General features: G+C 37.5%; 2 protein-coding genes and 1 long non-coding RNA gene across 6 annotated transcripts; 1 reads left to right on the top strand and 2 right to left on the bottom strand.

The window, feature by feature from the left end:
• Nucleotides 1-54: 54 nt before the first annotated feature.
• On the top strand, nucleotides 55-6,038 carry LOC149727248 (uncharacterized). Its single transcript, XR_016386279.1, has 2 exons — nucleotides 55-176; nucleotides 279-6,038. It is a non-coding gene; the product is annotated as an uncharacterized LOC149727248 (long non-coding RNA).
• Nucleotides 392-12,643, bottom strand: LOC149727247 (aryl hydrocarbon receptor-like). Of its 2 annotated transcripts, XM_089890652.1 has the most exons (15): nucleotides 12,403-12,643; nucleotides 10,996-11,180; nucleotides 7,620-7,729; nucleotides 7,115-7,204; nucleotides 6,625-6,802; nucleotides 6,228-6,307; nucleotides 5,835-6,037; nucleotides 5,151-5,257; nucleotides 4,739-4,880; nucleotides 2,950-3,928; nucleotides 2,490-2,603; nucleotides 2,055-2,178; nucleotides 1,867-1,925; nucleotides 1,518-1,632; nucleotides 392-995 (listed from the first exon to the last, which is right to left on the bottom strand). In XM_089890652.1, exons 1-15 carry the CDS (start codon nucleotides 12,483-12,485, stop codon nucleotides 967-969), a joined length of 2,598 nt encoding a protein of 865 aa, XP_089746778.1. In that variant the 5' UTR covers nucleotides 12,486-12,643; the 3' UTR covers nucleotides 392-966. The 2 variants fall into 2 exon arrangements, with proteins under 2 accessions (XP_089746778.1, XP_089746779.1); XM_089890653.1 differs by lacking the exons at nucleotides 10,996-11,180; nucleotides 12,403-12,643 and adding an exon at nucleotides 8,026-9,338.
• Nucleotides 12,644-13,813: 1,170 nt separating this feature from the next.
• LOC149727246 (cytochrome P450 1A1-like) lies at nucleotides 13,814-19,441 on the bottom strand. Of its 3 annotated transcripts, none has more exons than XM_089890659.1 (7): nucleotides 18,584-19,441; nucleotides 18,006-18,353; nucleotides 17,597-17,752; nucleotides 16,924-17,092; nucleotides 16,326-16,471; nucleotides 15,751-15,960; nucleotides 13,814-13,907 (listed from the first exon to the last, which is right to left on the bottom strand). In XM_089890659.1, the coding sequence occupies exons 1-7, from the start codon at nucleotides 18,883-18,885 to the stop codon at nucleotides 13,856-13,858; spliced, it is 1,383 nt and encodes a 460-aa protein (XP_089746785.1). In that variant the 5' UTR covers nucleotides 18,886-19,441; the 3' UTR covers nucleotides 13,814-13,855. The 3 variants fall into 3 exon arrangements, with proteins under 3 accessions (XP_089746785.1, XP_089746784.1, XP_089746783.1); XM_089890658.1 differs by lacking the exon at nucleotides 13,814-13,907 and adding an exon at nucleotides 14,262-15,117; XM_089890657.1 differs by lacking the exon at nucleotides 13,814-13,907 and adding an exon at nucleotides 14,262-15,285 and having other exon boundaries at nucleotides 18,584-19,424.
• Nucleotides 19,442-20,364: the final 923 nt, after the last annotated feature.

The following is a 20,364-nucleotide window of genomic DNA, read 5'->3' as shown; positions in this document are numbered from 1 at the left end:
TACATAAAAATCACATATTATTACAGTTTTAAAACTAGCTTCTCTTTAGAATTAAATATCTCGAGTTTTAGTTATGCCGAAGTCTCAATTTTGGTGTCGTTGGAAAGAAGCGGCACTCCAATAACGTGTGAAAATATATATTTAATAATAAAAGTCCTTTTAATTGGGTTTCAAAGGTTGGTTTACATTAGTCGTCTTACTGAACATCACCCCATTTCTTGCCTTACCCCAATTCGGTTTACCCAGAGCGATTAAAATACCTCTTTTCTACGTCTCAGGTTTTACCGAACATTTCTCAATGGTATGACATATTTTGCCACATTGCATCACCTGCAAAAACGTAATCAATTCGTGATGTTTGGAATACATTGCTTGCTTACACTCTACAAAGTTTCGTAACTCAGTTATTTTACAATTCGTGATCAACAGCAATGTGTGGGAGAAAATGAAAATCTCTCTACAAGCAAATGTAGATTGGGCAGCGTAAATACACGACTTAATTATCAGAAACATATGAAATAATGCAAGCAGAAAAAGCATTGCAAGAAAATCTAAAAACATGAGCGACTTAAACTTGCCTAACTATTGGGACAAAGGCTAGGTGTATACAGGCATACATTGTTCAAGTCGCTTTGGTGTTTTATAGCTTACGAATACTACAGTATTGTAGGTTGGTTAGGCCCCTATACTAAGTGGGATTGGCACAGGAACGAAAAAGTAACGATCAACTTTTGTAGGTGCGGTGATACAACAGGGAAGCAATGTAAATAATGTCTTTGGTAATTTGTGAAGGGATTGACATACAAAGTAGCACCAATGTAGAGATAGCACTTAACAAATCACAGGGCAATGTGAAATCTATGTAACGGGTAAAATTTCCAAAGTAGATGTTTAACATCCATTGCACAATATAGTTGAAAGAATGTACAAATGTACAGTTTCAATACTCTTGCAGAATTCTTTTTTCTAATTGGATTGCATACTACCCTGATAACCTGTTAAAACAATTTTGTTATAAAGTTTGCATATTAAAAGTTGTACAAAAATGCATACAGCTAAATTAATAGGTTAAAATGTATGGCATTGTTAAAAATCAAACAGCGCCCTTTCAAACAAAGGCAACTTCAAGCTTTTGATATGAAAGTAAACATTAATGCATTGTGTGTAATATGTGCACAGCTATGCACACACAAACTATCGTTTGCACATATGGAAAATTTAACCTACTTGTTGACATTGGTGATAACATAACACAGATGCATTTTACAACATGCATGGTGTCTTCATATGTCTGCTTGTGAGTTAACTTGTATGCAGCTTTGTGTGAATGAGTTAACTAATCTAACTTTTGTAATATTGATAAGAACAAGTATTTCTAAAAATAATCACCCACAAAGTTACATACATGGTAAGTCATAAGCTGGCACAAAGCTGTATGAAACAGAAAACCTGTGCTATAACAGCTATTGTTGCCCGGCCACGCAAGGATAAGCAAGTTACATTAGATTACAACTCACCAGAAGAGCCTGGCCCTTGACTTGAATCGGACATAGGTTGTGCATCCTGTAAGGACTTGGCAGATAAAACTCTGCTACCTGTGCTCATAGAAGAACATGGACTAGTTTGATCAATCTGCAATAAACAACTTGTGTTTACAATTTTGCGTAATGAAACATAGAAGCATGAATTTTTAAACAGTGGTTTAGACAAGGTAATAAAGGATTGGGGTACCACACACACATGCACACAATAAAGATACACTAGTAAGGAAAAACAATACCTTAATTTTTTAAAAGTTTTAACTCTTATATTTGGTAGACATTATGACCAGAAAATTAGACATTTTAATATCACATAATAACTTACCATGGCCATTTGTCCATTGTCAGGAACAGATTGACTATATTGACAACTTGGCATGTAAACTGGAAAAAGAAATCGGTATCACTTATTATTAATATTAGGAGTAGGCTAAGGATAGAGAGCTGGCATCATAACCAAAAAACCTACACCAACCATCACCTTTTTAGGACATTTATACACTATAATCTCACCTTTTACTTTGTCACTGTGCAGTTTTGGCATCCCACTTTCAGGCATATTTCCCGTAGCAATAGCCATAGCATGGGCTGGGTTTCTTTCAATGTATTGTTGGACTTGCGACATAGGATTAGTGGTCTAGAAAAGTAGGACTTTCTTATAACACTGTTATGGGTATGGACTTTGAGTTGGACTTGTCAATGAACATGAAGTTTAAGCCTAGGTTGGACCAACGCCTTTTAGTTTTAGTTTATACTTTTAATGTAAAATTTTATGCATACAAAAATAACATATTAAGACTTAGGTCTGTACAATACATGCTGTACATTCGCTATATACCACCTATCATGTAATGTAAACATACAAGCATATGAAAAATGATAGTATATATGTTGGCAAGGTACGCAAACCACTATGACAGACCACAGTGTAATTAATAAAAGCTTTACCTGGAAATCCCTTGCAATTTTCTGGAGATCAAACTGTACAGTGTTGTCCTGATAGCCAATAAGCTGTGGAGAATTCCAGTTCAGATTGTCCTCATTGCTGCAGCTCTGACCAGGCTGCAGTTAAAAACATATGTTGTAAATATTCTGTTACTTCTGCTACCAGGCATAATGTAAATAATCGTTCAATGGCTAATTTGTTGTGTCATTTATTAATATCATGCTCCCTTGCAAGTTGCCGCGTGTATAACTTCGTGAGTGAATATTCAGTTTTTACATGGCTGTCAACTAGGACAGCTCAGAACTGGTTTGGAGAAAATATTGTTTAAGTATTTTGGCCAAACCTACAGCCTTGAACCCTATATCTTCATGTTTACGAAGCAAGGGTTCTAACCAATTGTCACATTAATACATACAGGGTGCTTATTTAAATCACATTAAGCTTAACGAAAACACCACTTACTCCGTAGTCAACAGTTTTCATCATAGATTTTATTGATAAAGCGTCCATTACAGAAGGTTCATTAGGATTGGAGTGGACAGGGTACTTCTCATATACCTGCGGCCCTGGTTGTTGGTTGTGGTTAGCATTTGGTTGGAAGTAGAGATTCATATTTGTAACATTGGCATCATTAACCTGTGCTTCTTGTTGAAAATTTGGGAATGGTGTAGGAGAAACATCTTGCTCGTGCTTGGCAGTATGCTGCATTCCCCCAACAACCATTTGTTTCTGAGCAACCCAGTTTTGGGTCTGCGTTTGGGCTTGGGTGTTCCACTGCTGGCTTGCTTGGGAATCCATTTTTGAGCATGCTTGGTAAGGACGTTTCAATTGGTTTCCAGAATAATTATCATTGGGCTGCGGTTCGTGGTATCCCTGTGCTTCTGTGTTCTGGTTATTGACAGGAGGATGGTACAACCTTGGTGGCTCCACAGGGTACTGGGCTGGGACTGAAGCATTTGGATTTTGAAACATGTGGTCCTGTTGTAAGCCATTGTTCAATGGGATTTGACCACGTGGATGCTGGTTTTCTGGAGGGACTTCTGTTCCCATAGGGTAAAACACAATATCTGAAGTATTGGTAAGAGGACCATTATCCTGCAGAAGAGCCAGCTCAATCTGTTCTTGCTTTATTGCTTCTTCATTACTGACATTATTGCAGAATACCTCATTGGTCTGGTTCGGCAAATTACCGACATAAATGTCCATGCGCTGCATAGATTGCGCTCCATACAATGTCATTCTATCTGTGGGTGGTGAATCCACGTTATTTGTGTACCTTGGTCTCTTGCCACCAGGCTGATCATTATCTTTAATAGGATTTTTCTCAGGTCCTCCCCCTGTGCCAATGGGGTTAACATCCCCATACAGAATAGCTTGCCCTGTGAAGTCAAATCGAAAAGCATTTGTTCTTTTCTTCATGTGTTCTTCTCCCTCTTGATCCCTATTTCGAAATAAATGATGTTTAGTGATTGAATTTTAAATAGGTGAAGAAGTCCTGCATTTTTCTCTAATTTGTGTCCTTATAATTTTAACATAACCCAATCTATCCTCACATGGCCGAAAAACGAGAGTCGTTACAACACGATGTTCTGTTTCATATCACTCATGCCAGCAAGTTATCAAACATGTACCTTTAAAAGTAATTTTTTTGTATGCTGACAATATGAACAACCAGACTAGTAAACAATGAGTTGAAGCAATAAATTTGTAGGAGAGATCTTGGACGCCCTAGCAGCTACAACATATATAGCTATTAATGTCTTCAGATTTGTTTTGTTATCGGTTCTAAAGTAAGTTAACCATTAATTGATTCTAAAGAATGAAATCCAGGGCTGTCTAGACTGCCTGGCTAAGTTAGGAATTGTTTGTAATACAACCAATAAGAAGATAAGGACTTAAATACTTTGACAACCCAAACACATGTTATTGCCAAGTAAAATCTAGATTACCAGACACATGACACAACAAGCATTTACATTGGCACTTTCTATGCAGCAACAAGAAAAATAACGAATAAGTGAGGGCATTTTATTTATCCCCAGGACAAGGTTAGTCGTTATAACATGGGTGTCTTGTTTCATATACCTTGTGCTCGCTTACGAGTTATCATATATGTAACTTTATAGGAGATTTTTTTGGGGGGATTTTTTATGTTTTTGTACAGCACAGCTGACAATTTAAATCGCGCATAAGAAACCACTGGTTTGAAGCAAATATTTGAAAATATATTATAATCTGGCAAAATACTCACGGAATAGGTCTGTGTGTAGATATGATATAATCTGGCCGATTATTCCTGAAAACCAAGCGGGCTGAGGCTGTCACCCAAATCCACTTGTTGTTTTTATGTAGAAGACGGAATACTGTTAACCCACTTTCACCTTTGCGCATCACTGCAAAAAAATTGGTTAATTGTTGCGCAGCACTGTAAATAAATTAAATAAATGTAATTTAACTACACTCATGTGGTGGGGCAAGAACAGTCCACAACACAGGTGTTCTGTTTCATACACCACATGCCTGCTTATAAGTTACCACAGATGTAACTTAGTGAGTGATAATTTTGTGGATGTTTTTTTTTATTTTTGTTATTATTTATTGCGTGGTACATGTTAATGCTGCATATGTAGTAATCAAATGCAAAACATATGGTTAATACCCACACTTTGTATGAGCATCAGCACAATGCATCATATCTGCAGAATGAACGAACTCATATCCTGATCTTTGCCGTAGTTGTTGCTCTGTATACCCAAGAACAATCTTCCCCCTAAACAATTTGTCGTAAAACATGGTTAACTATCATAGACCAACTTAAATATTCTTACAAACTAAACCAAGACTTTTCAAACTGGTAATTAGAATCTCATAAAGGGGAACAAACTTTATTGGTTGTTTACACACTTTCCACAAAGTACTGCATGTATTACACTACATATACTACCATGAAGGGTTGCAGACAATTTCAGAAGATTGAAGTTTAGAAATCCTCATGTTAGGCACTTTAATCTTGTAATATTGATGTTTAATTACACACCATATGTGGTGGTTTAATAACCTGCATGCAGATTATCAAGTAACATGCCAGTTTGTATCTCTTTTTCTGTATAGTTACTAATTTAGGCATGCATGAAGGTAATTGTAGAAGACTAGCATCAAAGAGCTTTGACCCTGGTTACTATGGTTCAAATCAAAAACTATAACCCACAATTCTATGTTTTGTCAGTACAGTGGCAATTGCGAAATTCATATACAACATTGTGTATGTTGCATTAAGTACCAATCATATCTCAATTTAATGCACTATTAAAATGTGAAAACTCTATTTCCACCAACACAATACTCACTTGGCATCCACTCCCAGTGGGGTGTAATCCAGTTTGTGCTTTGTTCGGAAGATGAAATTCTTCGTGCGAATTTCAAGGATTGAAGGACTTTGAAGTGGCGTTGCGTAAAGGAAAAGAGCTTGCTCTGGAGGAAGAAGAATATTCTGTTCCCCTCTTCTGTTCTGGCCAGGAATCAGCCGCAAATGGCCAGTAAAGTGAAGTGCCTATCCAAATAGAAAATGATCATTAAACTATTAATATGGAAATAACTTGCAAACTGTATGCAAATATCAAACCTGTAGCAGGATTTTAAAAACTACCCGTTTGCTGCCCTATCTCTTCGTTTTTTATTTAACGTAATCTTTGTTACCGTTTTAGAATAGACAAAAAAATGTTTTATATTTTTAAACTTACCAAAAATCCTGAAGAGTTGTCAAGCAAGCATCGAAGTCGACAAATAAACGAACGATACAACATTCCATTTCGAGACAGTTCTGTAATAAGGTTGTAAAAAAGTGATAAAAAATCACGGTTATAAATCATAGGTTTACATGAAAAAACACAACACAAATATAACATACCACTATGCTAGCGTATGGTATACGATAAAAATAATTAAATATAAATTATTTTATTCTCGCGTGACAGGACAGTCATAATAGGTTGTAAAAGGTGGTCTGTTTCATACACATGGTGCCCGCATACAGCTTAACACATATGTAACTTTTTAACAAAATATTCGAGGATATCTTTATTGCTTTGTCGACAACTGTGTTCCAAGATGTCAGGTTTAAAATTTCATCTCAATTACCTTTAAACATATTAGCAGAGAGTCCATGGTTAGTATATTCTGGAACTTGTGGGGTTTCTCCATCAACAGGTGGAGTTGTTTTAGGTGGACACTTTGGGTTCATATACATTTGTCGGGTAAATAAGTCCCGGTCTTCAGCATGGATCAAATCCAACATAGATTGATTCATTACATCACACTATGGGAAAATAAATAATTTGAATGAAGAATTATTGTTACTTATATAACCTTATGTGGTAGGCAGTCATTATAACCGAAGTGTTCCTTTTCACACACCCCAGGTATGCTTATCAGTTACCACAACTTTATAGATAATTGATTTGAGGGGATGGAGCAACTGCCATTGAGTGTCCTGCCCACAGAGACTCACAACGATAGCAGCTTTAATTCTTGAACCCGTAACCTTCAAGTTAAAGGAAGCCATGCTAACCACTATGCCACGGCATCAGAGTGGTGTTTTGATAGTATATTTAGGCACCATATTACTGACCTGTGGGAAACCAAGGTATTCTTGCACTGTTTCACTGACATAAAATATGTTGAAATCCTGGGGTACAACAATGATGAAGCCATTGATTGCCTATGAAATAATCAGTATTTAAATCTTAAAAATCTTATTGTACAACAGCAGATGCAATTTAATAAATGTAACTTGCTTTATTCTCGCGTGACAGGAAAACGGGTGTTCATACATCTAGTGCCAGCTTACAAGTTACCATGTACCTTACTTTGTAGGGGATTATTATGTGTTAAAATAACAAATTAAGAGAATGAAAACAGAAAGTACAACCAATATATTTTACAACCAACATATTTCAATTCAGGTGTGAAACTTGTTCAGTCAAAAAACTTCTTCATTGCTCTTGTTTAGGAGTTGCAACTACCCAAGTAATATTTATCATGCCAAAATCAATGTCTGACATCAATTACGCAACATTCTGTGTATGATTAATAGGCCATTCACAAAATAGTTAGATCAACAAAGTATGACGTACCATGAGTGATAATTCGCTTTCCGATTCACTAAAACAGGGCACTTCATTTCGAGTGTTGTTTGACAAATACAGCGCAGGATCATGGTCAATTTCGTTCCGTTTGTTGACATCTAAACACAAAAAACTGGAATGAGAGTATGAATACTTTAATATAGATATGACCGCAATATAAGCTATACAATAAGAAATTTATTTCTCTTATATGCACGGCAATAACTTTCCAAAACCTCATGTTTATCAACATGATATAATTTGCCAGCGCTTAATAGCCTGAAGCACCCATCAGTGCTTCTGGCTAAATTAAACAATCTTGTTTATGCCTAACTTGATTTACAGTCTTTCTCTTTTTCATTCCAAAACTGTTTTACTCATTCATCAACAAATGGATAAGATTTTTATACTGTACCTTTAAAAACAACACTTTTCAAAACAAATCAAGCTGGTTTAAAGAGGAGTATAAAGAGTAATTAAAACTGTTCCCTCTTTTGTGTTTAATTCATGAAATTGAAATGACTGTTTAAAAATGTTTAATAAAAGAATGTAATCTGATGTTATAATTAGGTTGTGTTCCCATATAAAAACTGTTTTGTGTTTTTTTTTTCTATTCAGGACATGAAATATTTCGAATTTTAATTTGTTTACAAAACTTTGTTGACATTTAATCATCTGCATAACCAAGGTTATTAAAGGCTGTAGTTAAACCTGTACCAAGTCACAACCATTCCCCACCACAAACTTAAAATACACCAGACAAACATTTCCTGTTAAAACTGAGTTTGAGGCAATGCTATAAATATTGTTTTTAAAAGAAAGATAATCAATTTAAACATGACTTGCATGGTTTTATTTGAACAACATAAGTTATTTTATTTAGAATATCAAACGTATTAAAAGGTGATAATTTTAAGTCTGCCAAATTTTGGGTGTTTGTTTAGATAGGCGTGTGTTTACAGCGCACTAATTTAATTGGGAGAGATCACGTGACTAGCCTACCGTGTTCCGAAAATGAACACGTCATGCCAAAGTTTGTGATCGTGAACTGTAAACGTTTACATTCGTTTTCGAGCGCACGTCGCCGCGTGCTAGCATACGTGGCATGGCAAAGAAAAATTGTACGCGTGGGTGGGCAGTGATGAGATTTGAATTCGTGCACGCTTTCGCCAGCAGCCCCTTTTATACGTTCAATGATTCGTAACATGTTTTTGACTGCTGTTTAAAATTTGCTTTCATAACTTTGGGGAGCTAATTTGATATTAAAAGTTGAGGTTTATATTCGAAAATGGATTTTTTTAAACAACGCGCAAAAATAAACCTGATTATTGAATTGTTATCATAAAAGTAGAATAAAATTCGTAATAAAATAGTTGGACTTTGGTAAGCAACTCCTAATGCATAGATTTTGTTCATGCTCTTGAATTGTAACTCTACGCTGATAAACGTTATTGCAACGTTTTCACCGAAGTGAAACGAACGAATAGTTTGCTCCCATAAGACGGTAAAGAGCGGTGCGTACGTGCGGTCAACCAGGTTGGAAAGTTTACAGATAAACGACAAAACCAGTCAATTGGAGTTTTGGATTTGTTGTATTTCGACTTGGTAGGTGCTTTGGAGTATGACCGTCTCGCGTGCGAAGAAAACGTATGAATTAACCATTTATTTCATATGACGTTTCCCAAATCTTTTTGTCTCCGGTGCATTTCGTTTACGCTCGACGGAGCGCACTTTTTTCGCTGCCCGATGAACCGTCTCTCTATTTTTCCTAGGCTCGAACAGCCAGGTTTGTTTTCGAACCAGAACGCTGCTCAAAACTGACGCAAAAACCCTTTCGTCCCGAATCACCCCCATTTCACCCTGCATGGCGACGCAGCGGATTCAGAGAACAGAACTAACGGTGCGGAGCGACTTTCCAAAGCCTTGGTTTTTCCCGTTGCTTGAATAATTGATAAGACAAATTTAAAGTTTAATAAATTATGAAGTGCGAAGTAAATTTACCCAATGACTTGTAGGTATATTTTAATTCAACTTAAAATAAACACGAAGCAACGTCGGCGACTTCAGGAGTCGGTGTTTTTTGTCGGTCAACGTTGCAAAAGCAGTAAATTTTCTTCGCGAAAGTACGCCCACAATCTGATTACGCTTTCTCTTTAGCATAACAATAGCCTCACACGAACTACAGCCTTAGGCGAACTAGTCACCGCAACTGGATCTCGTTTATGTTGGTTTGATGGAGATAAATAACCAAATAATTTAACAACTACAGGAACCATTGCTAGACATTCGATTCCTCGAAATCAAAGTTACTTCCGATCTGTTCCTAGTATTTTTAACAATATGTATTCATATAGTGGGGTAGGGGAAGATGGGACACCTTTAGCACAAAATATATAAATATCCTGGTCGTGTTTTAAACAAATAACAATGGTCTATTAAAGTCGCGAGGACAAGGATTTATAATTCTTTAAATGTTCTTTGTATACTACCAAAATGTACGAAAAAATAGAATGAAAAGGTGTCCCATCTCCCCCCACCCTACTATATACAACATCGACGTAATTATGTTTAATTTACACATTACTATATATGGGTTGAGTATGTTAAAGTTTAATCGTTTTGTTGTAGGCCTATAGTTTATCTAATATCCATGCATGGCTTACTCATCATATATATAGAATATTGAATAAGCCATACATAGTTTATGAAAATTTGTGGTAACATTACTAAAATAAACAGAAGAGAAATATGGAAACGCGCCATTTATGTCTTGAGATTAATTACTTGTGCAAGAAACGTGCAAGTAACCCTTTATCGGCAACAATGGCATGTTAAGTAATTGTTCTGTGTATGAAGTCACCGCACGTTTTCACAACGGGCTAAACTAAGCTTTAATCTTGATTGCGAATTTCACGGCAGTATTCTGTTAATGCTGCTGTCGCAAATAGTATCTGGTGGGGCGTATTGTAAATATTAGTAAACGGCATTCTTTTTAAACCACGGTGCTTAGTGGAAACTAGGTTAACGTGATATTTCGTTGCCTTATAGCAAGAATAAATGCATAAGCTACACGGATAAGCCATCGTGGGTCATGAGATTTGTAAACACGTATCTGTACAGAGATTTTAAAATCATAGGAAGCGAGAGATGTGACACATTTTCAATCTACTTTCTTGTTCCATTTGATATTTTCTATCCTTACGACGCGTAGACTGTTGTTAGTTAATTGTTTAATACACGGTCAGAATATCTGGATATTATGTGGGTATCTGGATATACCCCGCAGTACTATATGACTTGTTTTGTCCAACGATGTTTTAAATGCAGTACATGCGTCATGACTTCTATTTGTAAATATGTTCCCACACGATTAAGAAATACCAACCTGTGTAGTAACTCTTGTTCCTGAGGTAAGCCACAGCGAGACGAAGAATTGAAAGTTTATCAAGCTTGTTTATCACTTCCTCTGGGAAAGGTATGAGTTTGGCAAGGTGGTCCAACTCAGAATTCAACCTGTCCCGATGTCGCTTGCTTGGGTTTGACTTGCTGGATTCGCCGGAGTCTTTGTCTCTGTCGGGATGGGATAACGGTTATTAAATTGGATAAAGTATACTGTGGGGTAGGATGGGTACCCTAAGCAAATTTATTCCACATTTCCTGATTGTGTTTTAAACTATCAACAATGCTCCTTTAAAGTTGCAGGCTACGTTGTATAATATGTGAATATTTTTTGTCTATTAACAAATTGGACAAAAAAATAGAATGAAAACATGTCCTTTCTTGCTATATGTTTTGTGTGTAAACATATGAATCATACACGCTTTAAATTTCTCTCGGCTTAAATTAGAAAAACCGGGTGCACGGAAAAACAAATTGCGCAACATCGAGAATGCGTTGGCCATAAAGCAACTTGTTTCCGGGTACAAGTTACGCTGCTCGACTCAAACCACGTGACGTTGTTAATTCTAAGCACGATTTCTGTCCAAACGAGAGTGAGTAAGCATTTCATTGAATAGTTTACAAACATTTGATTCATTATGAAGGATTTCTCTTTTCCGGGATTTTAAATTTATACTTATCAGTTCAATGAAAACAAAAATGGACGATAATAGTGATTATCTAGTAATGTTTTCACAACCAATTGGTATGTACCCTTATGATATACCAAGCTTTTACATATCGTTTGTCGAAACGATTTATTTAATGACGTCAATGGTTTGCTGATTAAAATCGCGTCAACAATATAAGATGCTGTTTCTTGTTTCTTTCCCAGCATAGCAACACAAAAGCGGAAATTTTCCAAAGTACTTGGCATTTATTAGTTGAGACTTCACCCGATTTGCCATTTCAACGCCAGTTTTGGTTGCTTACAGTTAATTTCGAAAAAAAACAGATTTTCGAGCCGCTTAACTTTCCATGCGAGGAAAAAATGGTTTATCTGTATTTGCAATCCATCACGGGCAGCGCATTTACAGGTATCACGCGAGAGAGCAGCCCTTGGACATGTTTTTCTCTTTCAACCTCTTCCTGGATATTCCTTTTTATTATCGTTCCACCTGACCCAACATCTTTCTACCTTGAGCTTTTTGTCTCGCCCCTTTCACTCGTGTTCCTGTTCGTCTGCTTGTGTTTGCTTTGTGTACTCAACTATACTTTAGTTTGCGTTTGCTATAACTCAACCTGTTTGCAGACGAGACCGGTTGATATACTGTTTAAAAATACCAATAATTCTTCCACATACATTGTCAGATATAGAGCCATATCCAAACAATCAACAATTAACACTTCTTACTTTTTAGGCTGAGGCCTTCTTCTCTTTTTCCCAGCGTACTGGGCTCCTCCCCCGTTCAACGGTGCCACAGTTGGGGCAGACATCGTTTTGCAAAATTCCGCTGCTAACGAACTTGATTTATCAAAATAATATTATACACCAAATGCTCCTCAAAGAAAATAACCTTAAAATAAACCTGATCAGTAACAGCGCGCAACAACGTGGACTTTAAAATGTTTCTGAAAGAACAACAAAGCTCCCGTATCGATAAACACGTCCTGCCTTGCTGGCCGAAGAAACGAGCGCTCGGAGCCTGTTTTTTCACTGTCTTCATGGTCCGCTGCCTCATTTTAACGCTCAAGCGCGACAGCGTACATTGTATGTGCACACACAAGCTTGCCGTCACGGACTGAATACGTAAACACCATGATAGAAGTCGTCATGAAACCGCAGTTGAGACGGAAGACGTTTTATGTCTACGTTTTGGGATACTGGCGGATATAATAATATACTTTCAAACTTGCCTGCCGGCTATTCAAGTGTAATTAGCTTCGGCGCGTTTAGGTTAACCACACTTTGCTTAGGTTAGGTGTCTAATCTGACCCTCACCAAAACAAAAGCTATAACTTTATCAATTCTATATTCACTGTTCATAAACCTGTCCCGAGAAGCGAAAAAATGTATATTGCCAAAGGCTTTTGGCAGAGCACACAGCATGGGTGGCAATAGTGAGTATATTACCGCAGTAGAACCTTATCCGGCAAAATTGTTCCTCGTTGGTGAACCTGTTTCGTCATTCTTTTAATCATTAACCCGCAGTTGGATTACAAAAAATAGACGAGGTGGTTTTGTGTACAATCCGCATCGCCGCATCGCCAAAGTGAAGTAAACATTACACCCGCAGCATCCGTAATATAACTTAAGCGTTGCGAAATACAAGCAGCAAATATCGTGTTCGCCTTCAGTAAGCTGTATGGGTGAAATTTATACCGGATGTAGTTACTTTATAATTTTCCAAATAGTTTATCAAAAACTCATTTTTATTTTTTTAAATTCCACCATTTTTCTGACCAGTTATTTTTAGAGAGCGCCCCCAGCGCCATCGCGCGGTTGAGGTTAAGCAGAACATTCGTCAGTGGGTGGGACAACACGAAATTTACCCTGATTTTTTGGCCACGGCTGAATTTTTTTGAGCAAGAAACAAATTAAAAAAACGAAAAAATATACATCCTGTGCTGTTGTTTATATATATTACAAGTAACTGTCGTATTTGTGACACTTATGCCATTTTTGCCCTTTTCTTCGTTGTTTTAATCAATCTAAACTTAGTAACTGAATTCGTAGAGGTAAGTAACAAATATGTTATGTAATATACCTCAGGTAATTATGCAAGTATCCACTTACCTAAATCATAATAATCCACTGTCTTTAGTGAAGCGACGCCTTTGATCTTCTAAAACATTAACTTGAACCTTTAGTTAATCTTCTCAGACATTGACTTGAACACTTCAACTGCTGGTAATCTACTATAATGAGCAGTAGTTATACTTATCAGGTTAAAAAACTTGAATTATAGTACTGTGGAGGAAGATCTTTAACACATAATATCTAAATAACCTGATCGTGTTTGAAGCAATTAATAACGGTCAATGGGAGTCGTGAGGATACGGCTTTATTATTTTTTATTAATGCCAAATGGGATGAGAAATAAAATGAAAAAGTGTCCCACCTTGCCCCAACCCACTAAATATGACTGAAAATTCATTGTGTTGGACAAGGTGCATAGAATTATGGTAACGCAACTATATAGTCGTAAAATATTGGTGTTCTGTTTCATACACCTCGTGCTCGTGTATTTGTACAGCAAGTATAGATTCAAGCATTTTAAAATTATTTATTATTGTATCGAATGTGAAATTGGCGAAGACTACATTAGTTTGAAGTTGCCATGAAGAAATAAAAGGGAAACGGGACCTTTTACAAACGGACTGATTGACTCTTTTTAATGAACTGGGGGTATGTAATAAAAACAAAAGAAAAAAATGATTAAAACATTAAATGCACATCTATGTTATATATACAGAAAAGAAGAATAGGTTACATTGCGGAAGGCTAACAGTGTTGTAGCATGCTGTATCGTGTACACGTTGAAGGGAGTATTTCACACCTATACGATATATTGTTAGACAATAACCTTTGAATCGAGTAAAAAGGTTACACATTCAAAAAAGGTTACACATTGTAACATCATACAGCACAACGCGGTAACATTTTAATCTAATTTGTATTAAATTTGAGCAAAGTATTTATAATGATCAGTCCTAAGTTATTATTAACTCTGTACCTGTTGGGCAAATTTAAGGTTTAAGAGACAAAAAAGTCAGCAAAATAAATAGAAACAAAACTCCATGAAGTAAAACAATTTCGACGCCAAAGACTGAAAACGAGTTGCATATGGCCATATAGTATGCCAGAAATCACAAAATAAAGAAAAAAGGCAGCAGTTTCCCGCATGACAAAAAATGGCAAAAACTAAAAGGTCCTGATGTTATTTAGAATCAACTACTTGGATAACTAACACTGTCGCGAAAAGCGTGACCGCTACAGCCACATCTTCATCACGGCTCGGTGTTTTTAGAACCGTCAGCCTCCCGCCGTGAGATGGACACGCACATAGTTTGAGGGATTAACGAAATTCCGGCCAAGGATTCGGGCAAAACGTGGCCATCCTTGTCGCTGCGTCGAAACGTACATTTTCTTAGGAATAGGACCGAGTAAAGAAATATCTGCATACGTCCTAATGCCTCCCCTGCGCACCGTCGCCTCCCAGCACCAAACAGCATAACTTGTTCCGCCAATGCGCTGTTAAAATCTCCAGACTGATCCAAAAGGAATCTTTCAGGTCTACAAGTTATTCCACGTTTGAAGTACATAATGGGTAAGTACATAGACGATGCAAGAAAGAGAGAAGAAATCCAGAGATGTATGCTAGAGTTCACCAATTCCATTACCCCAGCATATTCTATATTACCCCAGTCCATTAGTCCGGAGATTAAGCTGGAAGTTGTCCCATTACCCCAGCATAACCTATTCTGTATGGGCGAGGCCCTACACAGCGCGACACGCAATATGTCCTGACATTGGGCCGAAGTTGTCCCATTACCCAAGCATAACCTATTCTATATTGGCGAGGTTCTATATGGTTCGACACGCCTAAGATTCAGGTCAGAGTTGACACTATACCCTAAACACACCTAAAACACTATATACGTTAAATCTTCCTATAGTAGTATATCCTCTAGTGGAGTGGGGTAAGATAGAACATGTTACATAGTTACCGACTACATCTGTTATATCATTCTAACTTACCGGAATTGAGCAGGCGAGTCCCACACTGCAGTATCGTGGTTAATTGACCGCATGCTGATTAACATCATTGTGCCTTTCGGGATTAAATATCCATTTAGCATCGTGTCTTGCACAGGGGCGTGTGGCAGGGTAAATGGTACGAAACTACAATGTCTTTCAACTTCCATTATAAGGGCCATTGTGTACGGGAGTTGATTTCTTTCGGAGTACCTGCATTCCATTAATGAATAAATAAATGAATGTATGGAATTCGCTTATTAATCGTTTTGCTATTGATTCCATTTTCTCAGTTGTTTTAACAATGTGATCTTTAATACCATTTTCAAGGGAATGAAAAAAGGAGGCCGGGAGCTTTAAAAGTTTTAACACGGGTGTCTAATTTCATTCACATTGCGTTTTCTTTGAAAACAAAGTTATATAATCCATGTAACTTTGTGTGCGAAGCTGTATATACACCCTCTGTGGTGGTAACATTGAGTCTCGAACACGGTACCTATGGTTAATAAGCCAGGTGTATAATACAGCATTTATAATAACCCTATACGTATTAAATTTACAGGAATATAAACCTTTACCTCGGTAAACGTTTTTCGTTTTTCACGAAGTGGTCAATTTCCTTCTGTGCCCTTTCTTGTGCCGCCTGGTAAGTGGACCAATAGACAATCATCCATGCGAGGGCAACGGTCATCGTGTCCACTCTAGCGCCGAACAAGTCAGCTACCTGGTAATCATAGCGACATATAAACGTTTTGCGAGCTTTTTATTCTTTCTATCATAGGGTTGGGTAAAAGCAAAGAGACATTGTTTCATTGTTTCATTCTCTTTTCTTGTCTTATTTGGTAGTAAATAAAAAATAATTACAAATAAATATAACCATAGACCCGAGACTGTAAAAAGGCTTTGTTAAATGTTATAAAAACACCACTAAGAAATAAAGTATAGCTAACGGTATCCCATCTTATACCGCAGTAAGGCCTATAATGTCAAACGTGAAAGTATTAATAAGAGGCAAACGAAAGACGAATATAACGTGTTTCCTGTGTCCTTTTGCTGACCGGCGTGGCATTTTGATAACTATATGTTTTCATTGCAAAAATGCAATCAATGCCCAAACGTTCAAACCTTTACATATGACGGACAATCGACTAGATTAAAATATTTAAAATTTTTTACCACTTTCATGACTCTGCTTTCTTCGTATTGTGGATCGTTCTTTAGTTTTTGCCAAAACTTCACAGTACAGTCAACACCGTTGGTAAGCCGGACACCATTGTCTTCGGTATGTCCGTTCGAAACCGTTGCGAGTTGCGCTTTCCGATTTCGTATACAACGTTCGAAAAACCTTTACAGAGAGTTTTTTGGGTTGTAAACTATAAAGAAAACTATTCACAACTGTTTCTATGACATTTTTTTGCCTTTTTTTTAAGTTCCAGAAAAAAAGGGATCAATGAAGCGTTTTATGTATAGTAGGGTGGGGGAAGATGGGACACCTTTTCGTTTAGTTTTCTCTTTCCATTTGGTTGTAAACAAAGAACATTCAATGAATTATAAAACCGTAACCTCACGACTTCCACAGACCGTTGCTAATTGTTTAAAACACGATCAGGCTATTTGGATGTTATGTGCTAAAGGTGTCCCATCTTCTCCCACCCTACTATATATAGGGAACCAAAAATGGCAAGAAATTAATGGCAAATTAAACCTTGTTTTTTAAACATGGATGAGTAAACACAATTTACTACATGGCTTCTTACACAGGGGCCCACAGTTTTAAAATAATGGTAACTAGGTTTTAGGACTAAAATATTAAGAAACGCTACGCAAGATCTAAGTTAGTGAGACCAACCTGTTTAACGATTGGGTTAACTGAATATATTTTTGTAATCCATTTCTCCAGAGCATTCGGACCGCTGGGATAAAATTGACTAACATAATCGCCTCATTTGAATTACGCAAGTTTTCTACCACACGAGAAATTTCATCAAGTTCATACTCGGACAGCCTGTTAATCAAAACACCTTATTCATTATATTATTCATATAGTAGGGTGGGGGAAGATGGGACACCTTTAACACATACTATCCCAATATCCTAATCGTGTTTTAAACCATTAACAACGGTCTTTGAGGATCTGGTTTTATATTTCAGTAACTTTTCTTTGTTTACTACCAAATGGGACGAGAAAATAGAAGAAATAGGTGTCCTATCTCCCCCACCCTATTATATAGTATAGTTATGATTTGCAAAATGCTTACGTATTTCCCAGCAGCATGTCCGCTGCCGAGCGGCACAGTTCTTTTGTTATAACCTTCAGTATTTCGTTTTTCAGGTCAGGCTTGTCTGATGTCTCTAACAGTTTTTCGCACATGCAAGCAGCTTCCATAAAGATTCTTTCTTCGATAGAGCTATGCCGCGTTCCATTCTGCAGACCATGTTTGACTGCAACGTCTGTTTTCTCGCCACCGCCGTTGACAAGTTGTTTAACCACAGCTACAGCTAACGTGCGGTATCGTTTGTGTTTTGATACTGCTATATGTGAGAATGCAAAGCTCTTCCCTTCCAATATATACTGTGCCGTGTGAAGCTCAGGACGCATGGAATATCTGCATAATAAAAAATGTATAATAGGCCGGGGTAAGATGGGACAAGTCAAATTGTCAGTCCTCTTTAAAGAATATTTACAAATTTATATAACAGACTCTAAAAGAGCGTCGTTAATTGTTAAAAACACGATTAGGGAATCTGCGATTTTATGTTAAAGTTATTACATCTTACCCCACAGTGCGACATTAGTAAATTGCGAATAGGTTTTGTAGTTCCCATAATTTGTTACCTTGCAGAATGTGTTGACAGGCATTCCTCAACCGCTTTACCATTGACAACGACCACTAAAGTTGAGCCAAAGTAGACTGAGAACACGTCGCCGTAGGTTTTCCGCATGCTCTCTAATATGAGGTGGCTTTGTCGACCCATAGAGAACAAATTGCCGACCAATGGCCAGGCTGTGGGACCGGGAGGGATGCCCTGTCTTTTTCGTAGGCACACATACAGCGTCAGAACAGAAACAGCAGTGAATGCTACAGGAACCGCGAACGATCTTCCAGCGTCGAGCAAAATTGCGGCGGTGATCATCATGCAGACAGCAAGCGGCAATAATTCTGTTTGCAATTCCGATCAGTGTTTGCTCTGGGGAAGTAATGACGTCACAGTACAGTTTCCCGTCTGTGCTTTGCGCAACATTCTATGCGTATACCCCTGTGGTGTACATAAATAATACATAAACATCGTAATATGCTCGGACTAAGCGAATGCATCCGAAAATAAACTAACCTAATAATAATAATAAACATTACACGAGACGTGAGTTAAAATGTATATACTGTCATTATCCCGTGTTAGTCTATCTTTTGTATCGCCTACAGTACCTCGGGCAAAACCCTTCTGATGTGGTTGCCCACACCGATATACAGTTGCTTCATTCTACCTTCGCATATTACAAATGGTACCTGACAACTCATAAAGTTTACAAGCGCAACAGTGACTGTTAAAGTTTAAATTTACGACTTTGTTTGCTTGTCTCGCCACATATGCTCGTTGTACTCTCCTGTGTTAAGGGTTTGCTTTGGCAATAAATCGGGCTGAACGTTTAGCTGCTTGCAAAAACAAGGCAGGCTGACGCAGCCATTTATACGATCTGTCTATAACTCGTCTACTATGATAAATGTAGAGTAAAGCTTTGCGGCCGCCTCACACCTATGTGCCTTTACAGGGGCAAATAATCGTTCGTTCCTTCAGTCTCTCGGCCGATGAACTCAGAAAGGTCGTGACTGCTCAGCCGTAACGCCTAAGAGGAATGTCGAAATATTAGCCCCGAATGGCGTCGCCTGGCGTGTCATACTTGAGTCAAGTTACAAGAGAATGAGCGCTTTCTTTCGAAGTGCATGAGGTGATAGGACTTGTGACAACGACACATGAAAGCTATGTTGATTGATCTGACGCGTTAAATTTCATGCACACTGACTGCGCGTTATGTGTTGAATGCTTCCACAGTCGAACACCACTTAAAAAACATTTAATAAAAGGCTCAGTCATATTCTGACGTGCGCCAAATCCACACTTTTTAGGTGGTAGATATGTCTTTATAAATGCGCGCGCTATACTAGTAATTGACAAACACATTTCTGCGTTTGTCTTTGCAACACCGAACACGTTTAATTAAATTCTTCTGTAACTGATACCGTGCGCACAAGCTTTTCAACAAAATTTCTTGGCCCTGAGTTTTACACAATTTATTTTAACAAGGCCGCATTATCAGCATTAATTCAAATTCAATGGCCAAAGTTACATAATAACCTCTTTAATCTTCACAAAAAAAACTATTATACAGTAGGGTGGGGAAAGACAGGACTCCTAATTGTATTTTCTCGTCACATTTGGTAGTAAACAGAGAACATTTAAAGAATTCTAAAACCGTATTCTCACGACTCCCATAGACCATTGTTAATTGTTTAAAACAAGATCCAGATACTTAAATAATATGTGCTAAAGATATCCCACCTTCCCCCACCCTATTATAGCACTGTGGGGAAGATGGAATACCGTTAGCCCCTATGG

The sequence above is a fragment of the Ciona robusta genome, chromosome 12 (genome assembly GCF_009617815.1).
Source record: "Ciona robusta chromosome 12, ASM961781v2".
NCBI classification, from domain to species: domain Eukaryota; kingdom Metazoa; phylum Chordata; class Ascidiacea; order Phlebobranchia; family Cionidae; genus Ciona; species Ciona robusta.
This window is presented reverse-complemented; position numbering and strand designations above follow the sequence as displayed.

Coding starts and splice junctions, on each gene's coding strand:
- LOC149727247 (XM_089890652.1), bottom strand. CDS start 12,485: ATGTCTGCCCCAACTGTGGCACCGTTGAACGGGGGAGGAGCCCAGTAC. Junction 7,730..10,995: donor GAACAAGAGTTACTACACAG/GTTGGTATTTCT, acceptor TTTTGTGTTTAG/ATGTCAACAAACGGAACGAA. Junction 1,633..1,866: donor ACAATGGACAAATGGCCATG/GTAAGTTATTAT, acceptor TGTTTATTGCAG/ATTGATCAAACTAGTCCATG.
- LOC149727246 (XM_089890657.1), bottom strand. CDS start 18,885: ATGATGATCACCGCCGCAATTTTGCTCGACGCTGGAAGATCGTTCGCG. Junction 17,753..18,005: donor GACATGCTGCTGGGAAATAC/GTAAGCATTTTG, acceptor TTTGATTAACAG/GCTGTCCGAGTATGAACTTG. Junction 17,093..17,596: donor TTAACCCAATCGTTAAACAG/GTTGGTCTCACT, acceptor CTCTCTGTAAAG/GTTTTTCGAACGTTGTATAC.